At 41.9% G+C, this 22,546-nt stretch overlaps 2 protein-coding genes across 10 annotated transcripts in view; both read left to right on the top strand.

The window, feature by feature from the left end:
* The window catches only part of TRIO (trio Rho guanine nucleotide exchange factor), a 248,746-nt gene extending 242,838 nt beyond the window's left edge, over nucleotides 1-5,908 (top strand). Inside the window, 5 exon segments of the mRNA XM_035552676.2 lie at nucleotides 645-766; nucleotides 918-996; nucleotides 1,662-1,862; nucleotides 2,590-2,728; nucleotides 3,474-5,908. Coding sequence (XP_035408569.2) covers nucleotides 645-766; nucleotides 918-996; nucleotides 1,662-1,862; nucleotides 2,590-2,728; nucleotides 3,474-4,016 — 1,084 coding nt within the window. The 3' untranslated portion in view covers nucleotides 4,017-5,908.
* Nucleotides 5,909-11,932: 6,024 nt separating this feature from the next.
* Nucleotides 11,933-22,546, top strand: part of OTULINL (OTU deubiquitinase with linear linkage specificity like) — a 32,053-nt gene continuing 21,439 nt past the window's right edge. For 3 of the 9 annotated variants that reach the window (XR_007707841.1, XM_035552678.2, XM_035552677.2), the window contains exons 1-2: nucleotides 11,933-18,334; nucleotides 18,536-18,683. Coding sequence is in view for 4 of the 9 variants with exons in the window: in XM_035552678.2 (XP_035408571.1) it covers nucleotides 18,269-18,334; nucleotides 18,536-18,683 (214 nt within the window). In the remaining 5 variants the exon portion in view is untranslated. Of the gene's footprint in view, nucleotides 19,245-20,878; nucleotides 21,720-22,546 lie in introns of those variants that run through there. The other 6 variants (XR_007707842.1, XM_035552681.2, XM_035552679.2 and 3 more) reach the window with 4 other exon arrangements.

Raw genomic sequence — 22,546 nt, 5'->3', positions numbered from 1 at the left:
AAGGAAGAGTTTGTAGAATCTTTCTCCTGTCTTATATAGATTATTGCTGTCTCTTATGGAGCTGAGGGAAAACTTCAAAAGACTTCCTGAGTTTCCTCATACCCTCATACTCCCAGATTCTGAGGTCTCTGAAGTCACAGAGTGGTGTACCTTTTGTACTGAAGGTGGAGCCCACTCCTACAAGGGATGAATCCTCTGAAAGTACAAACATTAAACCAGCTTCTATATGACTCCAGGGAGTCAGGGATGGAAACTAACCTTTCAGAAAGAGTAATGATGGATGGTTGTCTTGATACTGCTTCTAATAATTTGCAAGAAATAGAGGGAGCAGGGGAAGCATTTGCTTTTTCAAACACAGAGGAACCTAGGATACACTGAGACAGTGTCAGTGAGGATGTTTTTTTTATTTAAAAAAAAAAACCACACTGTTGTCTGCAGGATGTTCCATGATAATTTGTACACTCAAAATGCTTGGATTCTGCTAGACACTCCTGAAATGGCAGGAACAAGGTTAAAGTTGTCAATAGAGTACAGGGGCTGGACAATAAGAAATATTAACATTATCACTCTCACTTTGTCTAATTTTCATAGCTTAAGGTCTGTAAACTGAATACAATGTTCATGGATGCCATTGTGTTTCCCAGTGACTTAGGAGAGGCTTCACTGAAAATCATTGGCGTCACTGCAGAAGACGATGGTATCTATACGTGTATAGCTGCAAACGATATGGGTTCGGTTTCATCTTCTGCCAGTCTACGAGTTTTAGGTAGGCCTGTCTCTTTGCTCTTTTCTTTATGATTACATTCAAAGCACCTGTTACCCAATTCGATAACTACAACCATTTAGTTCTAAGGAAGGCTCTGACTGTATTAAATGTTGCCTTTACTATTCTTCTCTTTTTGTTTTTTCTTTTGTAGGTCCTGGAAGTGATGGAATCATGGTAATCTGGAAAGACAACTTTGATTCCCTCTACAGTGAAGTGGCTGAGCTTGGCAGGTGCGTTCTGTATGCTGATGTCAAATATGAATGTCTCATTCAAAAAATTGAATTGTCTTTATAGAATACTTACATGATCCAAAAAGGAAAGAATTATACTGAGCTAAATAAAAATGAGGAAGCCAAAATCTTACTTGCACTAGATGGCACTGCATAAACAGAACATGCTTAGGCTGAATTGGTGTCATAGATTCATGAATGAGTGTTCAAGTATTTTGGAAAGCTACAGTCCTTTTTTTTTTTTTTTTTTCATTTTTTTAGTATGCCTTACTGAAGCTGCTTCTACTGTGAAGCACTCCAAACTTTACTTAGGGTATGAAAATTAAAGCCACAAAAGATCTGAAAATGAGCAAAATATGAAATATCTCATGGAGAATATACATTTTTCTGGCTTATTGGATGGACTTTCGAAAGTTGGATACCACTCTGACTTGTTCTTTACAAATGTGATAAAACAGATCTCTATCTGCAGCTAATTATTTATACAGACATATTTTGTAGAAGATGCATGGACTTTTAAATCTTGTTTGTGGACAGAAACTATTCTGCAAGGATATCTTATTAGAGGTCTTAAATTGATTGGTATCTCCCAGAATCTTTGAAGGTATAAGCATTTCCTTAGTGCAAGTTTCGGTTAATCCTTTCCTTTCAATATTGTATTCCAGGGGCAGATTTTCTGTCGTTAAGAAGTGTGACCAGAAGGGAACCAAGCGAGCAGTAGCCACTAAGTTTGTGAATAAGAAGTTGATGAAGCGAGACCAGGTTACCCATGAACTTGGAGTCATGCAGAATCTCCAGCATCCCCAGCTCATTGGCCTTCTTGATACCTTTGAGACCTCCACCAACTACATACTAGTGTTAGAAATGTGTGTAAAATGCAGTCTATACAGCTGACTTTCCAGGGTGTTTATAGTGGTTTATGAATAAGAAACGTTAAGATTTCAGGGAAGTTTGACAACACATAAGCAAAATACTGCAGTTCTCTAATACTGTAACTAAAATGTCAAGTTTAATAGTAAATTTGGGAGGAAACAAGTTGGCATATTAAACTGATATGTAGGTTATCTTAGTCTGGAATTCCAGAAATGATTTTATGTCAAGCAATTGCAGAAGTGAATTAGGAATGTTGTGATCTGGTAGTTTGATGTCAGCTCTTCCCTTCATATCCTAGTCTTCGGTCTTCTAGATTTTGAAGGCTACAGTAATTCCCATAGCCTAATGGCATGACACATCTGATCTTTCGGTCTAGATAACACACTGTATTTCTTCCTTTCTTTCCTTGCTTTCACCCTCTGCTCCCAGTCCAAAGTTAGTTCACCTTATTTTAGATGTAGGTCAGCTGTAAATGACATAGAACATTGCCACTGGCAGGCAGAAAAGTATATTATAGAGCAACTCAAGCCAGACATCAGAAACAGTGATGATTACTTCATGAAATTGTGGTTGTTAGGGGACGCTTGCTATGAAGGTTTTTTTTAATATAACTTTAAAAACTGATTGTATAGTGTGGGCTTTCTTTTTCTTTTAGTTCTTATATACAGTATTAAAATGTAAATGTTTTAATACTTGCATTAAAATGTAACCTTCCAATAGGGCTGACCAAGGTCGCCTTCTAGACTACGTCGTGCGATGGGGAAACCTCACTGAGGGGAAGATCAGACTCTACCTGGGAGAGATTCTGGAAGCTGTGCAGTATCTTCACAACTGCAGAATAGCACATTTGGACCTAAAGGTAAGGAGCGAATGGAATTTCCAGCAGCGTGCACCATTCCAGGCGTAAAAACTTCCTTCTAGGAAACTGGCAGCTGTATGAAGGGGGGGAGGGTGGGCAGGGAGGAACACTATCCCCAGATGCTTTAGATCACTCATAGCCATCAAAGCAGAAGCTTTGAATTCCCTATGCTTTCCTCTTAAAGCTTGCTGGCCATTTCCTTTGTGCTGGAAATAATTGCTGTCAAGCACGGTTGTTTTGTTTTGGTTTTTAATATATATTTATTTTATTTTTCCCAGTGAAACTTGCAGCAGAAGTTCAAATGCAAGGTTTTTGTTCTCTCTCCGTCATAAAGCAAACAGAGTAATTGTTTATCCACCCTCTATTTATAATTGCTGTACTTTAAGATTAAGTTGCCAAACACAGTTTTCTGTGAAATTTTGCAGAGCTGTTATTGCAAACACTTGCAGTCTTATCTGGCAGAGCTATATTTCCTGCAAAAGTTAAAATACCAGCAGCTAAAGCACATTAATGGCACACTTCAGTTAGCAAGAGAGTGCCTGCCAGTCAGTCCGGGGAAAGGACTGGTAGGACTGCCTAGGAGCTTTGCAAAGCTGCCTACAGCAGTGATCCTCATCATTTGTAGCTGTTTGTTACTTTCTTGAGCTAACAGGGCAGGCTAGGAAACAGTAATTTTGGAGCACCAAATGTGTGTTAGATTGACTTGAAAAAACACTTTTTTTTCTTTTGCTTTTATGTTTTCTAGCCTGAAAATATTTTGGTGGACCAGAGTTCCTCTAAGCCAACAATAAAACTGGCTGACTTTGGAGACGCGGTCCAGCTCAATACCACGTATTATATCCACCAGTTACTTGGAAACCCAGAGTTTGCAGCTCCTGAAATTATTCTTGGAAATCCTGTTTCCCTCACTTCAGATGTTTGGAGCATTGGAGTGCTCACATATGTCCTTCTTAGTGGCGTCTCTCCTTTCCTGGATGAAAGTGTAGAGGAAACTTGCCTGAATATTTGCCGCTTAGACTTTAGTTTCCCAGATGACTACTTCAAAGGAGTTAGCCAGAAGGCCAAAGATTTTGTATGCTTCCTGCTTCAGGATGATCCAGCTAAGCGTCCCTCGGCTGCACTGGCCCTCCAGGAGCAATGGCTGCAGCTGGGGAACAGCAAAAGTGCTGACAGCATTGACATATCCAGACTGACTTCGTTCATTGAGCGGCGAAAACACCAGAATGATGTTCGACCCATCCGTAGCATTAAAAACTTCTTACAGAGCAGGCTCTTGCCAAGAGTTTGACCTTGCTTGAAGTTCTCTCTCATTCTCTTTCACCTGCCAATCAGACTGGAGATAGACTCCTCCTGCCAATCAATCAGACTGGAGATAGACTCCTCCTGCCAATCAGCTGTTGACTTGAATTTTGAGGAAAGCAAACCCCGAGCCAACCAGCTGCTAGCGAATGTTCGTGTGCAAACGCATTCCAAGGGGACCACGCAAGGTGGCGCGTGGGACTTGCAATGCAGACTTCACTGGGGTGGAGGACGATAGCACTGTACTCTGCAAAAGCAGTCACGAGTGATACAGTAACAGTATTTTATTCAGGTTTCTGCAAAAAAATAGTTTTTTTAATAAACAAGAGTTGAATTTTGCAAGTGAACTTAACTACCGTTTTCAAGATTTATTCAAGGAAGAAATGCCTATGTTCAAAGCACTGGTGTCAAACAAAAATGAAATCACGCCTGGAGAAGACTCACCAAAATGGCTGCCCATTGATAAGGCTTCCATTTATAACATCTGGTTTTCACTTGGTCCTAGAGCTTTCCAGTTGCCTCGCCTGTATGTATCTCACGTAGCAGTGCACTGAGATCAGACTCTGCTTTTAAGTGCATCCAACCTCAAAGTTTTTGCATACAAATAGAATGAATCGTTTTGCTCTGATAAAATGTAGGCCTTACTTGTATATAGACTGTTACCTGCCTTCGGTCTGTAATTTTTTTCCCTCCTTATCCTTTTTTCCCCCCTCCCTCCTAAATGGTGGTATACCACTGTGCGGGTCTTCAGTTTGGGTCAGTGTTCGCTGTCCCTTTTGAAAAGGACATCCGGTTGGTGCCCAGCTTGCCAACCCGATTGTCAAGCAGTATACAGCAGGATGAAATACTGTAAATGCACTCATTTGGGATTTTGTTTTATTTCATATCATGTGCAATGTTGTGGCTTTAACATTTTATGCAACTATTTATGAGGACCTCTGTTGTAACTGTAATAAATATATAGAAAAAGCACATACTTAGTACGGCGAGCTTTATGGTTTTGTTTGTGTGTCTGGGGTTTCTGGGTGGGCAGGGGAGGGTGTGTTGTACCACACTGTCATTATTAGTTTAAGATGAGGATTAGCATAGAATTTAGTCAAGACTAGTCAGTTTTAAGGATTGTTTAAAAGAGAGAGAGAGAGATTCGTATCCCAAATCTCAAACCAGTTAAGAAATAGGGTGACACTTTTTAAAATTTATTATTATATTCAAAATGCCAAAGTATGACTTTCCCAAAATCAGTCTCAACACTTGCTACTTTTTAAGAATTTTCAAAACTGTTTACTTCTTTCTGTGAAATGAACAAATGACTTTTGTGCTCTTTGGTGAAGAATACATTCAAAAAGTAGTGGTCAGATGATGAGAGTCTGACACGTAATGTAATTGTCTTAGTAACTGTTTTTAAGGTTGAAGTAATATTAACGTGAGCTATTTAAGAAGACAGAGATGGTTTTCTGTGCATCACTGAGTTCATATGGGTGTGTTGTCATCTATGTTTGTGTGAAATGCCATGTTTAAAGAAACCAAGCCGGCATCCCACAATAGTTAGATATATGGGTCTTAAGCCATAACCTAGCTTGGGTTAGTTTTGAGCTTTGCGGCTTCCACTGTATTCTATTTATTCCTTTTTTTTTTTTTTTTTGTAAAGTTGTACAGAAACTTTTTAAAACAACTGACTTCAAAACTGGATGTGTATTCGTACCAACCTCATATCATTATGTTTGTGTATTATTTTCCTTTATTGTTTTAGTTAAATTTTTGCTTTATTTTGCATGTATATTTCTTTGTACAGTGACGTTACATGTTTACACAGTATGATGTGATGTAAATACTTTATTTTGCCATCAGTTATTTTGAAAAAAATTAAACATATTTGACATATTTGTCTGATCTCTTGCTTTAAGGAGTTTGAAAGTAGGTTTGGTTATGTTTTAATTTGGCTCTGTATTGGGAAAAAAAAAGTACATTGTTTTATTGCCATAGAATTCATTTTAATTCGCAATGATGTATCTTTATTTCATGCCTTACAAAATAATATTTGCCTTTGCTCTAAGTGTTGAATGCTTTGTAGTGTCCTGATTGCTTTTATATAAAACATGCATAACTCTCTAACTGTGGAAATTCATTACAGTCTTTATTAGCTAGTAAATTCTGATCAGCAGAGTTTTCTTCCAGATGTTCCCAATTAAAGACCAAAGGATTATAATTTGGTTTAATATTAAACCAGGGAACAGATTTCCCACATCTTCATAATGAATCTGGAAGGCCTCAAAGGAAAAGTTTATTTCATCCATAAAGATTTGGGTTCTCTGTTCACATCCTATAAGGGATGAAGCAGAAAGCTTTTTCATTCATTTTGTGTATTTAGCACTCTCCCTTTTCTGTTAACACATTTGCAACTTGAAGTCCAAGGTCAAGAAACAATACAGATTGTTTTTGCTTGTCACTGCATGGTATACATGACTCATTTACACTTTTTATTCTGCTGTTATGTGTCAGTGATGAAACTGCTCCTTTATACCTCACAATTTACTATTGAGACAGAAAATTGAGAGAGACAATTTACATTGAGACAGAGAATATTTAGGGAAGATGTACTGCCAAGCATGAGCCGCTGGAAGCTTTTTCCACGGCAAGGAAATAGATGGCAGCATGTTCTGTAGGAGGGTTTGTATCATTGAGTTCTCTAAAATACTTCTTTCTTGACTGAAAATACGCTAAGCAGGGGAGAAGTTACCCAGGTGGCGTACCCAAGAGAAGTAGCGTGCTTGTAAGTGTTTCCAGTAGCAGGGAAGCGTCCCCCTCATGGCCGTGGAACTTGTAATCATTTGTGAACCAGAGTGCACTATTTCTAGCACCAGTGTGAGAGCTCCGTTACTTGGGAAAGCTAACGCCTTTTAGCAAAGTGGGGTTTTGCACTAAACTTAACTCAGAAGTTGTTATGCCAATGGTAAGCAGAGAAGCTGGCTAAGAAGTACTTCCGTGGTGGGGGAAGCAGTCAGCACTGCCTTACCTATCACATACTTGCCTGTGCTAGTGAGGAATAGGATTACAGAGCCTGGCTTTTGTTTCACGTGAGTACAGATGTCACTTAGTATAAGCTATCCTCATTCTCAGGTGGGACTATTGATCTTATAATGAATAGAAGAGAGGTAAGTGGCTATCTCTCTCCAGATCCAACAGCCTGTTCAGGCCAGGGCACAACAGATCCTCCAGAATGGCACAGCAGAGGCACTTGGCTTCCTGCAAAGACTTCAGTACCTGTGCAAACCTGACTGGTGGTATTAGGTGCCTGAAAATATAATAGGATGTTCTTTACATGTAATGTACTTCATGATATTGTCAGAAGCATTAGAACCCTGCTGCTGAGGCAGTCAGGATAGGACTCCATGTAAAAGACGGGCTGAGGAGTGAGAAATGAATGTAAGCAAGGACACAAACAAGGGCTGACACAAGTTTAAGCCCCAGGGCTCCCAAAATCTTGAGAGAAACAAGGGGATGTACTTGATCAGTGGGTGCAGATAGTGAAGTGTATGAGGAGCTGTTATTCAGGGAAGTATTTGGACAGTCAATCTTTGCTACAAATAGCTGTGTATTTGTGTTTTAGGGATTAATGCAAGGAGTGTTGTCATCTCTCATCCAGTCCAGAAGATGAGCTAAACTTTATATACCTTTCCCATTTGTGTATAGACTTAGTGTGTGTGCATGTGATTAATTTCTCTGCTATAGGGTTTCATTTGCACGTGGAGGTAGGTAAAAACAAACAAAAGCTGTTTCTGTATTTGTTTAAACCACCTCTAGACACTTTGGCGTTTTTGACAGAACCAGTGCTTTATCCCTAAGGCAAACAGCTTCTGAATATTTTGCTGCAATTGGATCCTGATGGAGGTTGCATTAGAGCACGCGTGTGTAGCAGCAGAGGGTGTACTTTCAGCGCTTCTTGCACATTCGCAACGGCCCAAGCAGCCAAGACAAGGGACTTTTTCTGGGCACCGTAGTGCAAGAGCGTGGTGATCTCTCATCACTGCGGAGGAGCTGGTGCCCACTGTTCTGTCTCCTTCCTGGCAAGCCCACTCGCTTGCCCAGCACCTCAAGATTCCCATGCCTGGCAGCCACCTCCGTATTTCTTGAAGAAATGCAGCCACTGGTCCTCTGCGCCGTGCTGTAACACTGAGCTTCAGTACAAGGATAAGATCTCCCATTTTGATGCCTGTGGGCCATGACCATCCACAGGAGCTAGGAGCCAGATGAGTAGGAATAGGAGAACGTGCTCCCCGCATGATGTCTTTTGTCCTCAAAACAGGAACACTTCTCATCTTCCCTGGTTCACTTCCCTTAGCCTTACACAGAAAGCTTCAGCAAAATGAGCAGTAGGGGGAAAGCTGGAGTTATTGAGAGCAGCCTATTCTCCTGTTCTCCTAGTAGTGTGAGGAGAGCCAGCACCCAGGCTGCTAATAATAAACTCTCATCAGCCAATTTCTGCCGTCCAATAAAAGAAGCCATTATGAACTTACTAGTATTAGAGAAAAGCACCGATTTTCTAGCTTTCCCCCCAGGTTATAGCTCATAGTGATAAAACATGGTAGAAATGTTTGAAGTTAAAAAAAAAAAAAAATCAACTTTGAGCTATCTTCAGGAAAGATACCATATTTTTATTTATCTAGCTGTCAAGAGCAGTAATCTGGAAAGCTGTTTTCTTAATGAGTTAATGTGCAGTCTCCTCTTGACTGCTGGAGGTACTTTTCATAGTTCCTAGTTCCAAATTTTATTGATGGGAGGAAGGGAAGTAAAGCTCATACAATACTTATGTGTATGAGTATACAGGTACATGAGTTACAGTTACAAAATGGCACTTTGTTCTCAATTTCTTTGCTGAAAATCCCAGATGTTCAACTTGCTTTGACTTCTTTTGAGTTGATACTTCTTAGCATATTAAACCTGAGATCTCGTCCCCAAATTGAGTGGTAATTGTCAATTTAGAGCCCATGATCACACATGTAAAGCTTGGATTCCCCCCTTTCAGCACATCCTGCATGAGCATTAACTTTCAGCCATTTTATTCCCCAGACTAAGCAGAGGTATTACCATTGGCTTAGGGTGAGATTGTTCTGACGGAACTCAGCACAGAGGTCTGTTATATTAAACAAGTAGAAACTGACTGCTGTTGGCCTTCATTTTACTCTTCAGAAAATCAATCTAGCTCCCCTGACATTTTCAAAAACTTATTTAACAGGAGTCTATCCTGTCAAGAGTTTTCTTGCCAACTCCTGGAGCCATTGGACCCATTTCCTCTCATTCTGTGGGAGGAAACTGTCCAAGCCTACCTTGGACTCCATTGCACTGAGAACTGAATCCAGGTAATCTCTCATTCTGGTAAGAGGGCCTGGAGCTTTGTGTTGTTCTTGCCAGGAGTTAATAAATTAATTTATCATTGTTTTCATTTCCCTGTAACACACTTCTATGTTCAAGTTGCTTCATAACTCACGCAAAACTTCAGCTTTGGTTTTTGTTCTGCATAAAATCCAGCCGTTCAGGTCAATCTTTGTACATGGTGGTTGCTACAGCTAAATGATATAAGGATGTGACCCTGGGGAAGTTGTCTTACTGGCTACCTGTCAGTTTCACAGCCTGTAGCAAGATTGTCAAGTTAGATCTGTTCTCTTTGCTGAGACCATTCTCCACTGCAATTCAAACAATAGCAATTAAAAATGTCCTTATGTTTGGATTCGCAATGTCATTTTAGCACATAATCACTACGCTGTTACTTAGCTTCCATGTATGATGCTTCTGTTGCTGCTCAGTAAAAGCCTGAGTTACTCTGTGGATGTAGAAATGTGTTGCCTGGATCTACCACACAGTGTGAGGTGAGTATGCAAGCACTCACAGGAGAAAAGAAAATTGTCTATTCACTGGAGCTCCAGAGCATGTTCTCCCTATGCATGTTTGTTGCTATTTCTCCAGCTATCTCACTTCCAAAGGACTGTCAGATGTGACGAAACAAAGCGTACAGTCTCTGTGCTACTGAATTATGTGGGCACATGTGGTTTACAATGTGCTGTAAGAAAGAGTGGCAACTGCAGCAGAGTGCACGCATGCTGCACTTACTGCAAGAAGATGGATGTATGTTGACTGCATACACAATCCCTAGTAATTTTTTTTTTTTCTAAATTCAGGGCTTGCAAACTAACAAAATGATATCTGCCCTTCCTTGCTTTCCCCCTAAATAGAAATACAGCAATGAAGAGGGACATAGGGAACTATTTATATGACCAAAGAAAGGAAGCCTGGTTTCCCAGGGTTTTGCCTCAGAGTTTAATTATGTGGTAATTACTGAGAAAGAAATAGAAGCTTTTCCACACTCATAATGTAACCCATAATGCTGCTAATACGCTGAGTGAGTCACCGGCGTCAAAGAGGAGTTTGGTTTACCTGTTCCTTCTTCCGCAAAGCCCTGGTATGGCCTCTGTCCTCCACCTGGCCACCTAAGTGCATTACCTTGTTCCACCTAATGCCTTGGAAAAGCCAGGGTGCTACGTCCAATCAAGACAGCCAGTAATTTCAAAAAGTACTTGGGGAGGCCAGGACAGACGGAGGCTGAGGAGAAATAAAATGAGAGAGAGAGAAGTGGAAGACAGCAGGCAAACACACAAAGGAATCGACTGCAATGTCTCACTATGGTGCCAAGTTTAAAAACGCTTGCCTCCTTAGGAGTAGGAGTGGCCAACTCAGGGCTTTCTTTAATTGAGTCTGATCCCTGCCAGCACATTGCAGTCTGACCACTGGAAGAACGGGCCACCTACAGAAGCCACGGCTGGCCTGCCTGCACACGTTCTACTTTTTCACATGGAACTTTACAGCAAATGTCTAATTCATATTCTCTTTTTTCCTCCAAATTGATGTATCACTGTTTCCTGCCCCTTTGTGCTAGCTGTCTGATACGAGGCTGTGGCTGGCGTTACAGTGTGCTGCCATCAGCAGTTCAGCCATGGGAAAGCCATCGCAGCCAACTTCTGACGTCTTTGGAACAGGACCAGAGAGCTGCTGATGAGGGAGGATGGCACCACCTGAAGATGTCAGAAAGACTGGCTTGGAAACGTGTTCAAATATACAAAATAGTAATCAAAACCTTTATTCAAAAAAATATTTCCAGCAATTTCTGAGAAGCTAATGGTTCTAGTGGCGGCAAGATACAGCACACTGAGAATGGGTGGCATCCTTTCAAAATAATTCACTGTACAAGTTAAAAGTGTTCCCCCAGCAGTCATTGCCTCTTGTCTTGGAAGCTAATATCCCAAAGAGACTGCGGAGATAAAGTTCAGGGAGGGGAAAATATCTTTATTTGGTATTTAATAAAGATATTATAAGTCTCTTTGAGTAAGAATGTCCTGGGATAGTTGGTACATGGCTGACCATGATTCCTTCTCAGCCTCCAGAGGATTTATGGATGGGTAGGGATGGCATTTGCCTGTGAAAGAGAACATCTGTTTCTGTTTGCATGATGTGACTTTTCCGGTTGTGGTGTGGTAGGGTAAGGAGTGCAAGTACTTGATTAAAGTTGAATCTTCCTCTTGAGTCCGTAATGTTTGGTTTGACAAATAATCAAGAAACATATTTTTCTCTGTTAATCAACTTCAAGAGTTGAGAGGGGTAACCTTTCACAAGGCCAAGACACCATCTGTCAGTTTAAAAAAATAAGGAGGAAATGGTAATGCCTTTTTCCATTAGTTCAGATGTGAACTCTTTCTGTACTGAAGTGCTTCACAGAAACTCTTTATCAGCTTTGCAAATCTATTCCTAGATAACCTATTTTTTCTAGTAATCTTGTTTTTATAGTTTTTCTTTTCTATCGCACATCAGACCCTGTGTTAGGAAACAACCATTGTGATAAATCCATTGAGATGTGAAGTGACCTAAAAAAAAAAAAAAAAAAGAGCATTACAATCACATGTGCATGCTGTGGAATCCAGTGCCATGGAAGCTGCAGTCTATGTTCTAAAGTGTTTTTTTTAGAGCTATTATTGTCCTATGTAATGCAGGGTTTTATTTTCCATGGCTAATTTTGCTCAATGTCAAACATTGACTTTTTGCCCACGTTAGGCAGAGAAGTATCAATTTCTACGATGTTATTTGAGCTTTTCCCTCTGTTATATTTTATAGGTCCAAGAGAAAAGCTTTCCAATTGGATGCAGGGCTATTAGATGGGGGATATACCCTGGGTAAATTTTGGAGGTCATCTGCAGTATAAAAGTGGGTTGTCTTAACTATAACCAGCTCTTGTATTTCTCTATCATGCTGCAGTGTTGTCATGGGGCATCTGCCACCCTGCCTTATTGCAGCAACTTCTTGTAGTCACTGAGCCTTTTTCTTTTTAACATTCAAGAGTTTCTCCAGCCACTGGACTTGAAAATTACGTTATTTTACTGTGAAGAAGTGTTGCACTGGAAGGCACTGTCTTTAGCAGGGGTTGCTGTTCTCAGCTTTCTACTGGAGGACACAATCAATCCCCAGAGCTCTGTTTGTATCTCTCCGGGAAGCTCTGCTGGATCCGATCCCCCAAGATGTCTGTTTATATTTCTCCCCTTATAAGTTTTTCCTTTCTATACATAGGGGACCATAAGGGGACATCCCCGTGTCCAAAGTACCCTGTCCCAGAAACAAAGTGCTCAGGTGCTGAGAGCAGTTATGTTGGGAGGAAAATATATGTGATCTGTATGAGCTAGCATTTAAACAGGAAATCACTGTATAAAAATTCATGTGAACTACTGTTGTTTCCTTAAAGAATTTTTCAAGCACGTTGCATGACCTAGCCTCCTTTTGAGGAGAATGAGCAGGCATTAGATCTTGCATCTGTCAGAGCAATGCGCATATCTCAGCTTCCTGTTTCTAGCAAGATAGCTGTCTTCACACTCTGGAGCTCCTGTATCAAAAGTCAAAACCCTTCTAGACGTTCACGACAGTGGTGTTTGGCTTAGCAAGGCTATCGCCATAGTTAGATGATGGAGGTGAGAAGGTAGCGGAGGTCTCTGTGTTGCACAGTTAAACCCCAGCCTGGTTTCTGACCAGGAAAATATGAGGTATGGCAACTGGCTGGAGTGTATTTGCCACTCTGTCAGCCACATTTAAGCTGTTTTTTTGAAATGTGTCAATTAATTCCAAGAACAAGTCAAATATGACGTTAGATTTGGAGGTGAGGAAAAAAAGCTTTCAGAGGCTATAGGTCTATGTACAGAGACACCGGCTGTTCAGCTCGCCAAATCTGCTGCCACCTGCAGCCTTATCATTGGCATTTTAGGCCTCCCACTAGTTTGACTATACAAATGTCTCAGCTCCTATTGAGTTGCTCATTTGCAGCCAACATATTGCCACTTAAAAGTAGTTGCTTGTTTCTGGCTGAGTTGCCTACTGGGCTTTGTAACAGCTCTCTGTATTTGTTTGTTGAGTATAAAGTATTTTACTACTGGGTGTAGCTCTTTCTGAAGTCTGTCTCCTGGCAATATTTTCACTGAAAGGAAGTATAAATATACTATATTTACCTTACCATGATGCCATTTTAGTCATGCTGCTTGAGTCATGCTAGTACATTTTGTGCCAGAATAGTACTCGAAGGTCAGCGGAGTAGGGTCTACTCCCATGTTCACTTGAAAAAAACACAATAGTACAGGAACACAAATAATGTTTTGCTAATTTTTTTTTTTCACTTGTAAAACACAATTGGTGGAAAAATAGCTTCACTATCAGAAGATGGGGTTGTGCATTTGATACTTCTGTTAGATCTAATTTAGAAAAAGAAAGAAGGACAAGAAAAAAAAAAGAAAGAGAAGAAAGTGAAAGAAAGAAGAAAAGAGAGAGAAAGGAAAAAAGAAAGAGAAAGGAAAAAAGAAATAGAGAAAAAAAGAGAAAGGAGGAGAGGAGAGCAAAGGAGAGGAGAAAGGAAATCCAGCACCGTTATGCTTGTATGACCTGTAGAGGACTGCTCCAAAGCATACTAGAATAACTTAGAGTAGATGGAGAAGGAAGCAGAATATCATACAGAGTTTTTTGAAATAACCTGAAGGTAAGGTATTTGGGGAACATGAGACACATATTAGCAGAAGAGAGTCCAGGAGCTAGGCTGTTTAACATCTCAGAGCTGTGAAACTATGTTTAACAGAAGCAATGGTTGTACATTCTGTTCCTCATTGGTTTCCTGCTGTCTCTCTAGTATGGCAGATTCCTTTCTTCGCAAAAATGGAAGTTTAGATGGTCTCCCTTTCATTTCTCCTCCCAGAAAATGTGTCATGCCTTTAAGCTGTTGTTGCTAAAGCAAGTTTATTAACATATGCAGAAATCACTTAAGCTTTTCAAACAAAACTTGGGACGTAAGGATCTAATTATGTGATAGTATAGTTGATAATCACTTTAAATGTAAAACGCCCCACAAAAATTTGGTAGCAGCTTTGAGTATCTGCAAGCTGTCAACTTGAGGTGCCACTGAAAGTACCATTATTCTGATGTAACATAAATCCAGGTTGTTCAGAGGATATCTTCTAATCTAGAAACAATACAGAGGAAATAAAGGCAGAATCCACGACACAGTTCTCCTGAGCTTAGGAGGGAGATTACTGCTTTGCTCTTCAATTGCTACTCAAAATCCACACCTTTCTTCTGTAAATTGGCTGCAAGAGGAAGGTGCTGAACATCCCCTGCAAGCAGGGGGATTCTGTTTTTATTTCCACTGTCTGAAAAAGGAGATGAGAGTGCTGCTTGTCCACACAGCAGGTGCTGTATGCTCAGCTGAGGAGTCTCCATCACCGTGGTATTTTCAGTATTTCTCAATGTTAATCTTCAAGCTTCACTTTTCAGATGGAGAAAGCTTCTTATTTCCTTTCCCCTTTTTTAACAGGTGGTAAAAGGATTTGCTGAAGATACATATGGTGCTGGCAAGTGCAAAAATAGAAATTCGTCCTCTGAACTCTTGCCTTGTATCCCACCCTGTGGGTGGTGACTCTGTTAGGAGATGGGGAGAAAAATGGCAAATAGAGCCAGGATGTTTATCTTTGCAATTCAGAATAAGCAAACTATCAGCCACACAAAGAGTCTTTCAGAAAGGGACATCTTCTGTTACTGTTCCTACTAAAAGCCATTCAGGTCAATAAGCTGGGTTATGAAAGGAGGCATGTACATTCTCGAGCCCTTGTCTCTTCATGACTTTTCCATCAGCACTGTTGCTCCCTTGTGCACAGGCTGCTGCTTTCTCTCGGTGGCCTAGGGCTTTACATCTGATTCATTCTCCTGCTTGTTGCTAACTCTCCGTCTGAAGGAAGTTTATTCTTTTCACTGATGGCATTTTACATTTTGGGTTGGGGTGTCTCCTTCCTCTTAAAAGAATGAGCTCTTTTCTTTCCCTTAGTGATCCTGTTTTGCTGTTTTAATATAAAAACTGCAGTTCCTAGCATAGGTGACAGAAAGTGGCTTGCTCCTTCTACTTCAGAGGAGAAATACAAGGAGGAGAGTGCTCTGATCTTCGGTTCTGGAGTCTTAGTGCATCACTTACAGCTGCCAGGTCTTAAAATACTTACTTTCATTTGCAGCTAAGCACTTATGACTGTGAAACATATATCTTTAGTCATTGTTGTAAAGGCAGGCACTAACAGTAGGGAAAAAAATGAAAAAAAAAAAAAAAAGCAAATGCTGTGCCTTGTTTTTTGACAGAGATGTGTTGCAGCCTGATGGAGAAATAGCAGAACATCGAGTCTTTGCAAGCTGACTTCTAAGGAAAAAGAAGCCATGCTATGGACTCTTATTACAAGTAGGAAGTATCTTATTTACAAAGAGCTCTCCAAACGCAAGGCCTGTCAGAGTTTTTGTAACAGGGATTCTTTTTCCCAAAGATGTTGATCTTCTGTGCCCGTACCCAGGGCACAGAGGGCAGCTCTGCGCTAACAACTTGCTTGATGCTTCCAAAATCCTAATCTGTCCAGAGATCAGCAGGTACTGATGCTAGGCTCATTAATAGTCTTCAGATGGAAAAGGATGACCCATCAGCCCACCAAGTCACCTCTTGTGCACCTGCACAGGACAGCATCTCTCCTGCCCCCATCCTCTCCAGCCTGTGGCAGAAAGTTGCTGATGATAAGGATAATTGTTCCTAAAAGGGTCATTTTCTTCCAGGTAAGAGAGAGGAGGGTAGGAGAACTTGTGATGGTGGGACAAAAATGTCTACATACCATTGGAGTTTGGGGGTATTTGTCTCTGGAACCTTAGTCAGCTTCCAAAAGGAAGGGAGGAGACAGAAAGAAAGGAAGAAGCTGGCTTTAGAGCTCAGTAATAGAGATGAAATTGCCTGCAACTCTGGGACAGCTCTGTTCATTGCATCTCTACTGTATTTGTGCTTAAAATATTCAGATAGCTGGGTGATGTTTTGACACATCATGTTTGGGTTTCCAAACTGCTGGTGGAGGACCAAGAGCTTTCTATCGTTTGCAAGCAGGGAAAGGAGCCTGTTGAGCTGTGGCAAAGTCAAACGCAGACCTTGTTTTCTGCATCTCACAGAACCACAAGGGAATGTCACGGGTAGGAGAGGCACACTGATAACACCAGCCACAGAAGTGCGGGGGTGGACAAAGGAAATTTCCTCGTCAGCTTGTGAACATGATAAAGAGTGCAAATACGCAGGCATGCAAACACTGGCTACTTAGCAAAACACAGCGACTCCGAGTCTGTGGATTGTATTAGCCCAGGTGTTCACTGCCTCTGGCACACCAAGCTTGCCATCTTCCACTTTGGGTTTTTCTTCCCCTTTTCCCCGTGACCCTGCATAAATCTCATCAATGATTCTACCAAAAAAAGCACGGCATATGTGGAGGAGGGATTTTATCCTGCTTTTTGTGTGTGTGTGTAACTTGAGTTGCAAAGCTCAGCTGGGGCTTTCCTGCAAGGAAGGGCTGCTGAAGGTCTTAGTATGTCCTCTTCTTTCTTTTGGAGCTCTGCCTGTCCCCTGATCCTGTTGGAGCACAGATGACCTCACTTCTCCAAGTTCCTAGATCCCTGCAATATACAGTTCAGAAATCCCAGTGTTTTCACCATGCTCTAAAGAAGCCCCCAGGACTATAGAAGATGTGCAGAGCTCAAGCAAACATTCATGCCCCAGGACAGCAGGAAACTGAGGGAATCCATGCTTTTCCTGCTTGGATAAAGCATAAAGAGTTGATAAATAGTTATCCAGGTGAACCAGTCAGCCATGCTTGGTTGAGAAATATGGTATATGGGATAAATAATGTGGAAACTGAAGAAAAGAGTATGAGTAATCAGTTCTAACCATCCACAACTGTTTCTGGCAGGGGCAAAACAACCTACCAGGCAAAATGAATTAGGAAGGTGAACACAGCCAAAAAAAAAAAAAAAAAAAAAAAACCACCTCCCACAAACAAAACAAACAAAACAAAAAAACACCTTACATAAAATACTTGCATATATACATATAAATATGGGCATATATATATACAACCCACTTTCCCAACCTCACTTTTCCAAATATCCATTATTGTTTTAAGCAAATGCTCCTGATCCAAGGATGTTAATGGAGGCATATTTTCAAAATTAACTTAACAAAAATAGCATAATAAAAAAAAAGTAGGCAGGGAACTCAACATTCCTGTGAAAGGGAAGATGTGAGTCAGTAACCATACACATTCCAGCAATTTTTTTTAAATCCATCGGTAATGTGGTGCAACAGTCAACAGGCGACCAATCTGGCAAAGCAAATGGTTGCTTCCATCTCTGAAATAGGAACATGTGGGTATTTTCAGAGCAGAAGACTGGATTTAGTGAACTTAGGCTGCGGCATTGCAATATATCTTCCTACCGTGTAATTAAGAAAGAATTAGTAGCCTTTGACTGTTGAGAAACCACTGGCCTCATTTAATCTAAAACAAGTGAGGAGGGGATAGGAAAGAATCTCTCAAAGGACTCTTTTCTTACGCTTATTAAAAATCCTGTATCTATGAAGTGAATTATCGTATAATCTGTGTAAACTTTACTTTTATCCATGGTCCCTACCTTTTACCCACGGTCCATATCTTAATGGAGAAGGGTTGGTTGTGTGGACCACCTCTTCACAGTCCCGGTGTTTCTACAGAAGTACAGAAGTACATTGACTGCGTATGTTAAAGACGTAGTAATCAAACATGACATAGGAGTTGAAAGGAAGAGGCAGCACCGAGACAGACTCTTTGAAGATTACTACTACGATACAGACCATGCATGGGTGGTACATCACCATTTGAAAGTCACTCCAATACTCAAACAACTTGGAAGATGTGCAGAGAGGTAACAACTTGACCTTTATAAATAGCTGAGTTATGCTTGATCTTTATTTTTTTTTCTTCTTGTGGCTTGGATATAGAGAAGCATACACAGCCTGGGTGACTTTGAAAACTTAAACGGAAATGAAACAGGAAGTCAGATCCTTTCACCGTTTGTTGATCTGTAAAGACGAACTCAGCCTGTAAAGTCTCATTTTGTCCCCAGCACAAGAAGTTGGGGAGAGAAACCCAGCTGGGAGCATACTCCAGAGAGAAGATGCAGAGGCGACATGACAGGATTGTGAGCAAAAACAGAGACCAGTTTGCTGAGCAAGAAAAAAGAAGCAGAATTAACCACTCGAAGAGAAGGGTTGGTAAGTTCATTGAGCTGTGCCTCTAAATTTTGGCATCTCACCAAGCTGGGGATCAACCATAGGAAGCCTTTGTGATGGAGATCATAGCTGCATGGGCACTACTTTTACCTTTGTGTTGGACTATACCTACCTGAGTAGTAGTAGTAAATTAAAATATATAGGGAAATTGTTCCTGACAGTTAATAATGGACTTGAAAAACTGAAGGCTGAAGCTCTCATCAGCTCTGTACCTAGGTTTTTCACTTTTGCTGAGCTGGATACTGTTGCCTTTGTCTCAGTGAATACTTTCAGCACTCCTTTTGAATTGTTTGGGTTCTTTGGGCTGTGGTTATAATCCTGTCACTCATCTGCAGATGGGAGCAAGAATATGCAGTTTCTTCTGCTGATGATTTGTCAGTTTAAGCAGAGACAGTTAAAATGTCTTCATACTTGCTTAGTGCGTCTTCCAGTATAAGCTTTTGCTGTGCTTGCTCTGGAGTCTCACGTGGGTACAAGCAGAGGGAGGTCAACACAAGTCATGCTGCAGCTTGCAGATGCCATCACCTGGAGAAACGCACCAAAGTGAGGTTCATGTTATGGGCAAGTTTATAACACTCCCATAAAAGCGGGAAATATCATAAATAACCTGAAGCAGTAGAGGTTTGCAGTTGGCATGTAGCCTTGCCTAAGCATCATGAATATGTGCAAAGTGCCATGAGCAGAAAGTCAGGAGGAAGAGACTCAGGCTTAGGCTGCTTTCAGCTTTTCAGTTTGAGCTCCTGGAGCTTCCCCGTTGTCCCCATGGAGCTGCTGCTTGCTCCGAGGGGAGGCGTTACTTCTGCAAAGAAAACCTTGAGCACACCCTCTAAATGGGGCCTTCCCTAGCTCCCTGCATGGTTCTCCAGGGTGTTTTGGGGAAGTTCACACTTGGACAAGCTTTCTGAACCCTTGTAGCAGCACAGAGAGACATAGGCTGTTCTACAGGTCGCACTGATGTGGTGAACGGATGCCCTGAGAGGAGAGCAGAGAGTCAGGAGCTGGGAAGGACTCACTGAGACAGCCCTTGGTTTGCAGCTTTTGTACTAGGTGTGTTTCACCTCTCTTCCCCAATGAGTCAGCAGCCAGATAAACATTAACTTTCATGCCCAGCTGCGCATGGAAGCCATCTATTAAATCCCAAGATACTTACACGAGTCAGAATGGGCAGAAAGAGGACAAATTTGGGCCTGGCCGGAGCATGAAACCATGAAGCGGCGCTGAAACCAGCCTGCTGAGCGCAAGGGGAAGCAGCTCCTGGAGCTGGAGCCAGAGGGGGAAACTGAAGTCTGTGGGTGCTGAGGTGGCACTCAGGAATTTTTTATTTTATTTTATTTTATTTTATTTTATTTTATTTTATTGTTATTTATTATTATTTCTGAGAAGGATTTTTCTATAGAGCAGCACAGAGTGCTGAGCAGGTGACAGTTTTGTGTCTTTGAAGTCAAATATTTACCCTGTCAGTTCTTAGCTGTTTTTTTGTTTTGTTTTGTTTTTCTTTTTCTTTTAGAACCTAGATTTTCTTCTCCTTGTGTGATCCTTCTTGTGGCTTTCTGTGAGCCCGCACTTGACAGGTTTGTCCCCAGCCCCGTTAAGCTCCTGCGCTGCTCCTGAACACAGCCCTGTGAGTTTGTCCCAGTCCTGTGCCACAGCGAACTGCTAATAACTCTGTAAAAGATTTAAGTCTGCGTCACTGGCTCAGCCCATTACAATTCCCTTCTGTTTCTCCTGCAAAGTCCCCGGGGGAGATGAAAGAAAACTGTTTTTTAATGTGTAACCAGAAAAGGAATAGCTCTGCTCTATGCAAATACCCCACGTCGGGCTGGGGCGGGTTACAACTGAGGCACTGCTGCAGGGGAAGGGGTCTGGCAGGGAAGTTCTTTCGGGACGAACGCGCTCCACCCTGCTAATGAATGAGTGAGGAAACGAATTTTTAATGGTAGGAAAAAAAAAAAAAAAAACAACAACAAAACAACAAAGCACAAAATGACTTTGAGGTCACCAAGCCGGCTTTACACATCACGGCTCGACCTCAGGCAGAGGTTGGCCTCCGTCGGGGGTCCCGTTGCTGACAGAAAACACCAAACAACCATCCCACAGACTACCCCTAAAGCCTGGGGGGGCAAAGAACGGGGGGAACACGGCCACGTCCCCCCGCCCCCGTCCCGCCCCCTGCGCGCCCGGGGCGGTGCCGGCCTCCGCCCCATGGCCTCCGCCCGCCGGCCTCCAGCCGGGCTCCGGGTGCTGGCGGGGAGCGGTGAGGCCTGGGGGGGAAGGGGATTGCGCGGTTTCTTTTCCTTATTTCATTATTATTTATTATTGTTGTTATGGTTTCGTTTCCTGCTCGAGGCCGTGAGGCCGTTTTTCAGATGAAAAATGGGATTATCGGGAGAGCTGCTGCTGCGGAGAGGTGGTTTTGGGGCAAGAGGCAGGTCTTCTGGAGGGAGCTCTGCATTTTGTGAATGGGTGTGCTTATTTTGTGTCTTGGGGATCTTGTGTGCCCTGTGGGAGTTGCTGTAAGGTGTGTGGCTTGGGGTGGCTTTGCCGTGACACCACGTGCCGCTTTGTGTTGGGTGCACGCCTGGGCTCCTGCTGTTTTTGTTCATTCGGTTCTTGTTGTGCCAGGCTCCTGTTGTTTTCATTTGTTCGGTTTTTGCTGTGCTGAATCTGAACCCAAACGTTGCCCGCTGGCTTCTGTTCCCATCAGACAGGTGAGGGTTCGGGGAAAAGGGGATCAGAAAGGAGCATGTGGTGCGGGAAGATGGGTGTATCCCTTCGGACCTGTGGCGTGTGGTCTCAGCACTGCGGCCTCCGGAGCTCCGTCGAGTGGTGCCGTGGGCTGCAGGTGCCGTGCCCTATGTGCCGGGACACCTTTCTGCCTCCCTGGGTACCAGTTCAGCCCTTGTTCTGCGCCACCTTCCGTAGGAACCAGCTGTCTGCTCCCTGGAGGAGCCCTGCGGACTTAATTATTACACTTCCATTTTCTGAAGTGAAGAAAGAAGCGGATTTCGGGGGCATTGAGTAAGTGAGTTTTAAGCTTTCGTGGCGCCAAGTGCCCTGTTGCTAACTAATGTGTGACAGCACGGTTATTCCCACTTCCGTCCTTTGACCCGCTCCAGTTTCTGCAAGTGATGAAACAAAAGAGGTAAAGCGTGTGACACAGGAAAGAATGATTCGCTTTGGTTTTAACACTCAGAAAACTGTTTGCTCGTCACTGAAGTTTGTTCCTTTAAGACTTGTGTGCTGTTACTGCTGGGTAAATAATTTAATTAGGAATCGAAGGGGACACCATGAGGAAAAGCTGCAGTTTTGCATATTTATACAATATGCTAGCAGTGTTGTTTAAGCATCATGTGAAGGGTGTTAGAACTGATTTTCAAGGGCAAAAGCCGTAAAATGCTGGTCAGCATTTAAATTACAGGTGCTTTTCAGGTTTGGCCTTCTAAAAATTATATATATATATATATATATATATATATATATATATATATATAGTTTTCATAGTTCTGAGTTTTTTTTGTTTTTTTTTTTGTTTTTTTTTTTTTTTTGCTGTTGGGATACACATTTTATCATTTTGTTTTACTTTTTGGACCAGGCTGCCTGACCAGGTGGTGTGGCTTTCCCTCTCAGTATCAGGACTTTCTGTCCACCCCGTTTCTTAGATACCGCTTCCAGGTTAAATCCTCAGATCCTATCTACCGAGGCTATAATAACAAACATTAACAGGTTTTTCAGTAAAGCCTGCAATTTTCCTGGAGCTTAATGTCTGAAAATGATTGACCTTGTGTGATTACCCAGGCAAATGAGTTTGAGATTTCAGAAACACCTCCCTGCTGTGCTTCCTGGCC

This window comes from Cygnus atratus, chromosome 2 (assembly GCF_013377495.2).
Source record: "Cygnus atratus isolate AKBS03 ecotype Queensland, Australia chromosome 2, CAtr_DNAZoo_HiC_assembly, whole genome shotgun sequence".
NCBI classification, from domain to species: Eukaryota; Metazoa; Chordata; class Aves; order Anseriformes; family Anatidae; genus Cygnus; species Cygnus atratus.
Note: the sequence above shows the minus strand (reverse complement) of the source record. Positions and strands in the feature narration are given on the sequence as shown.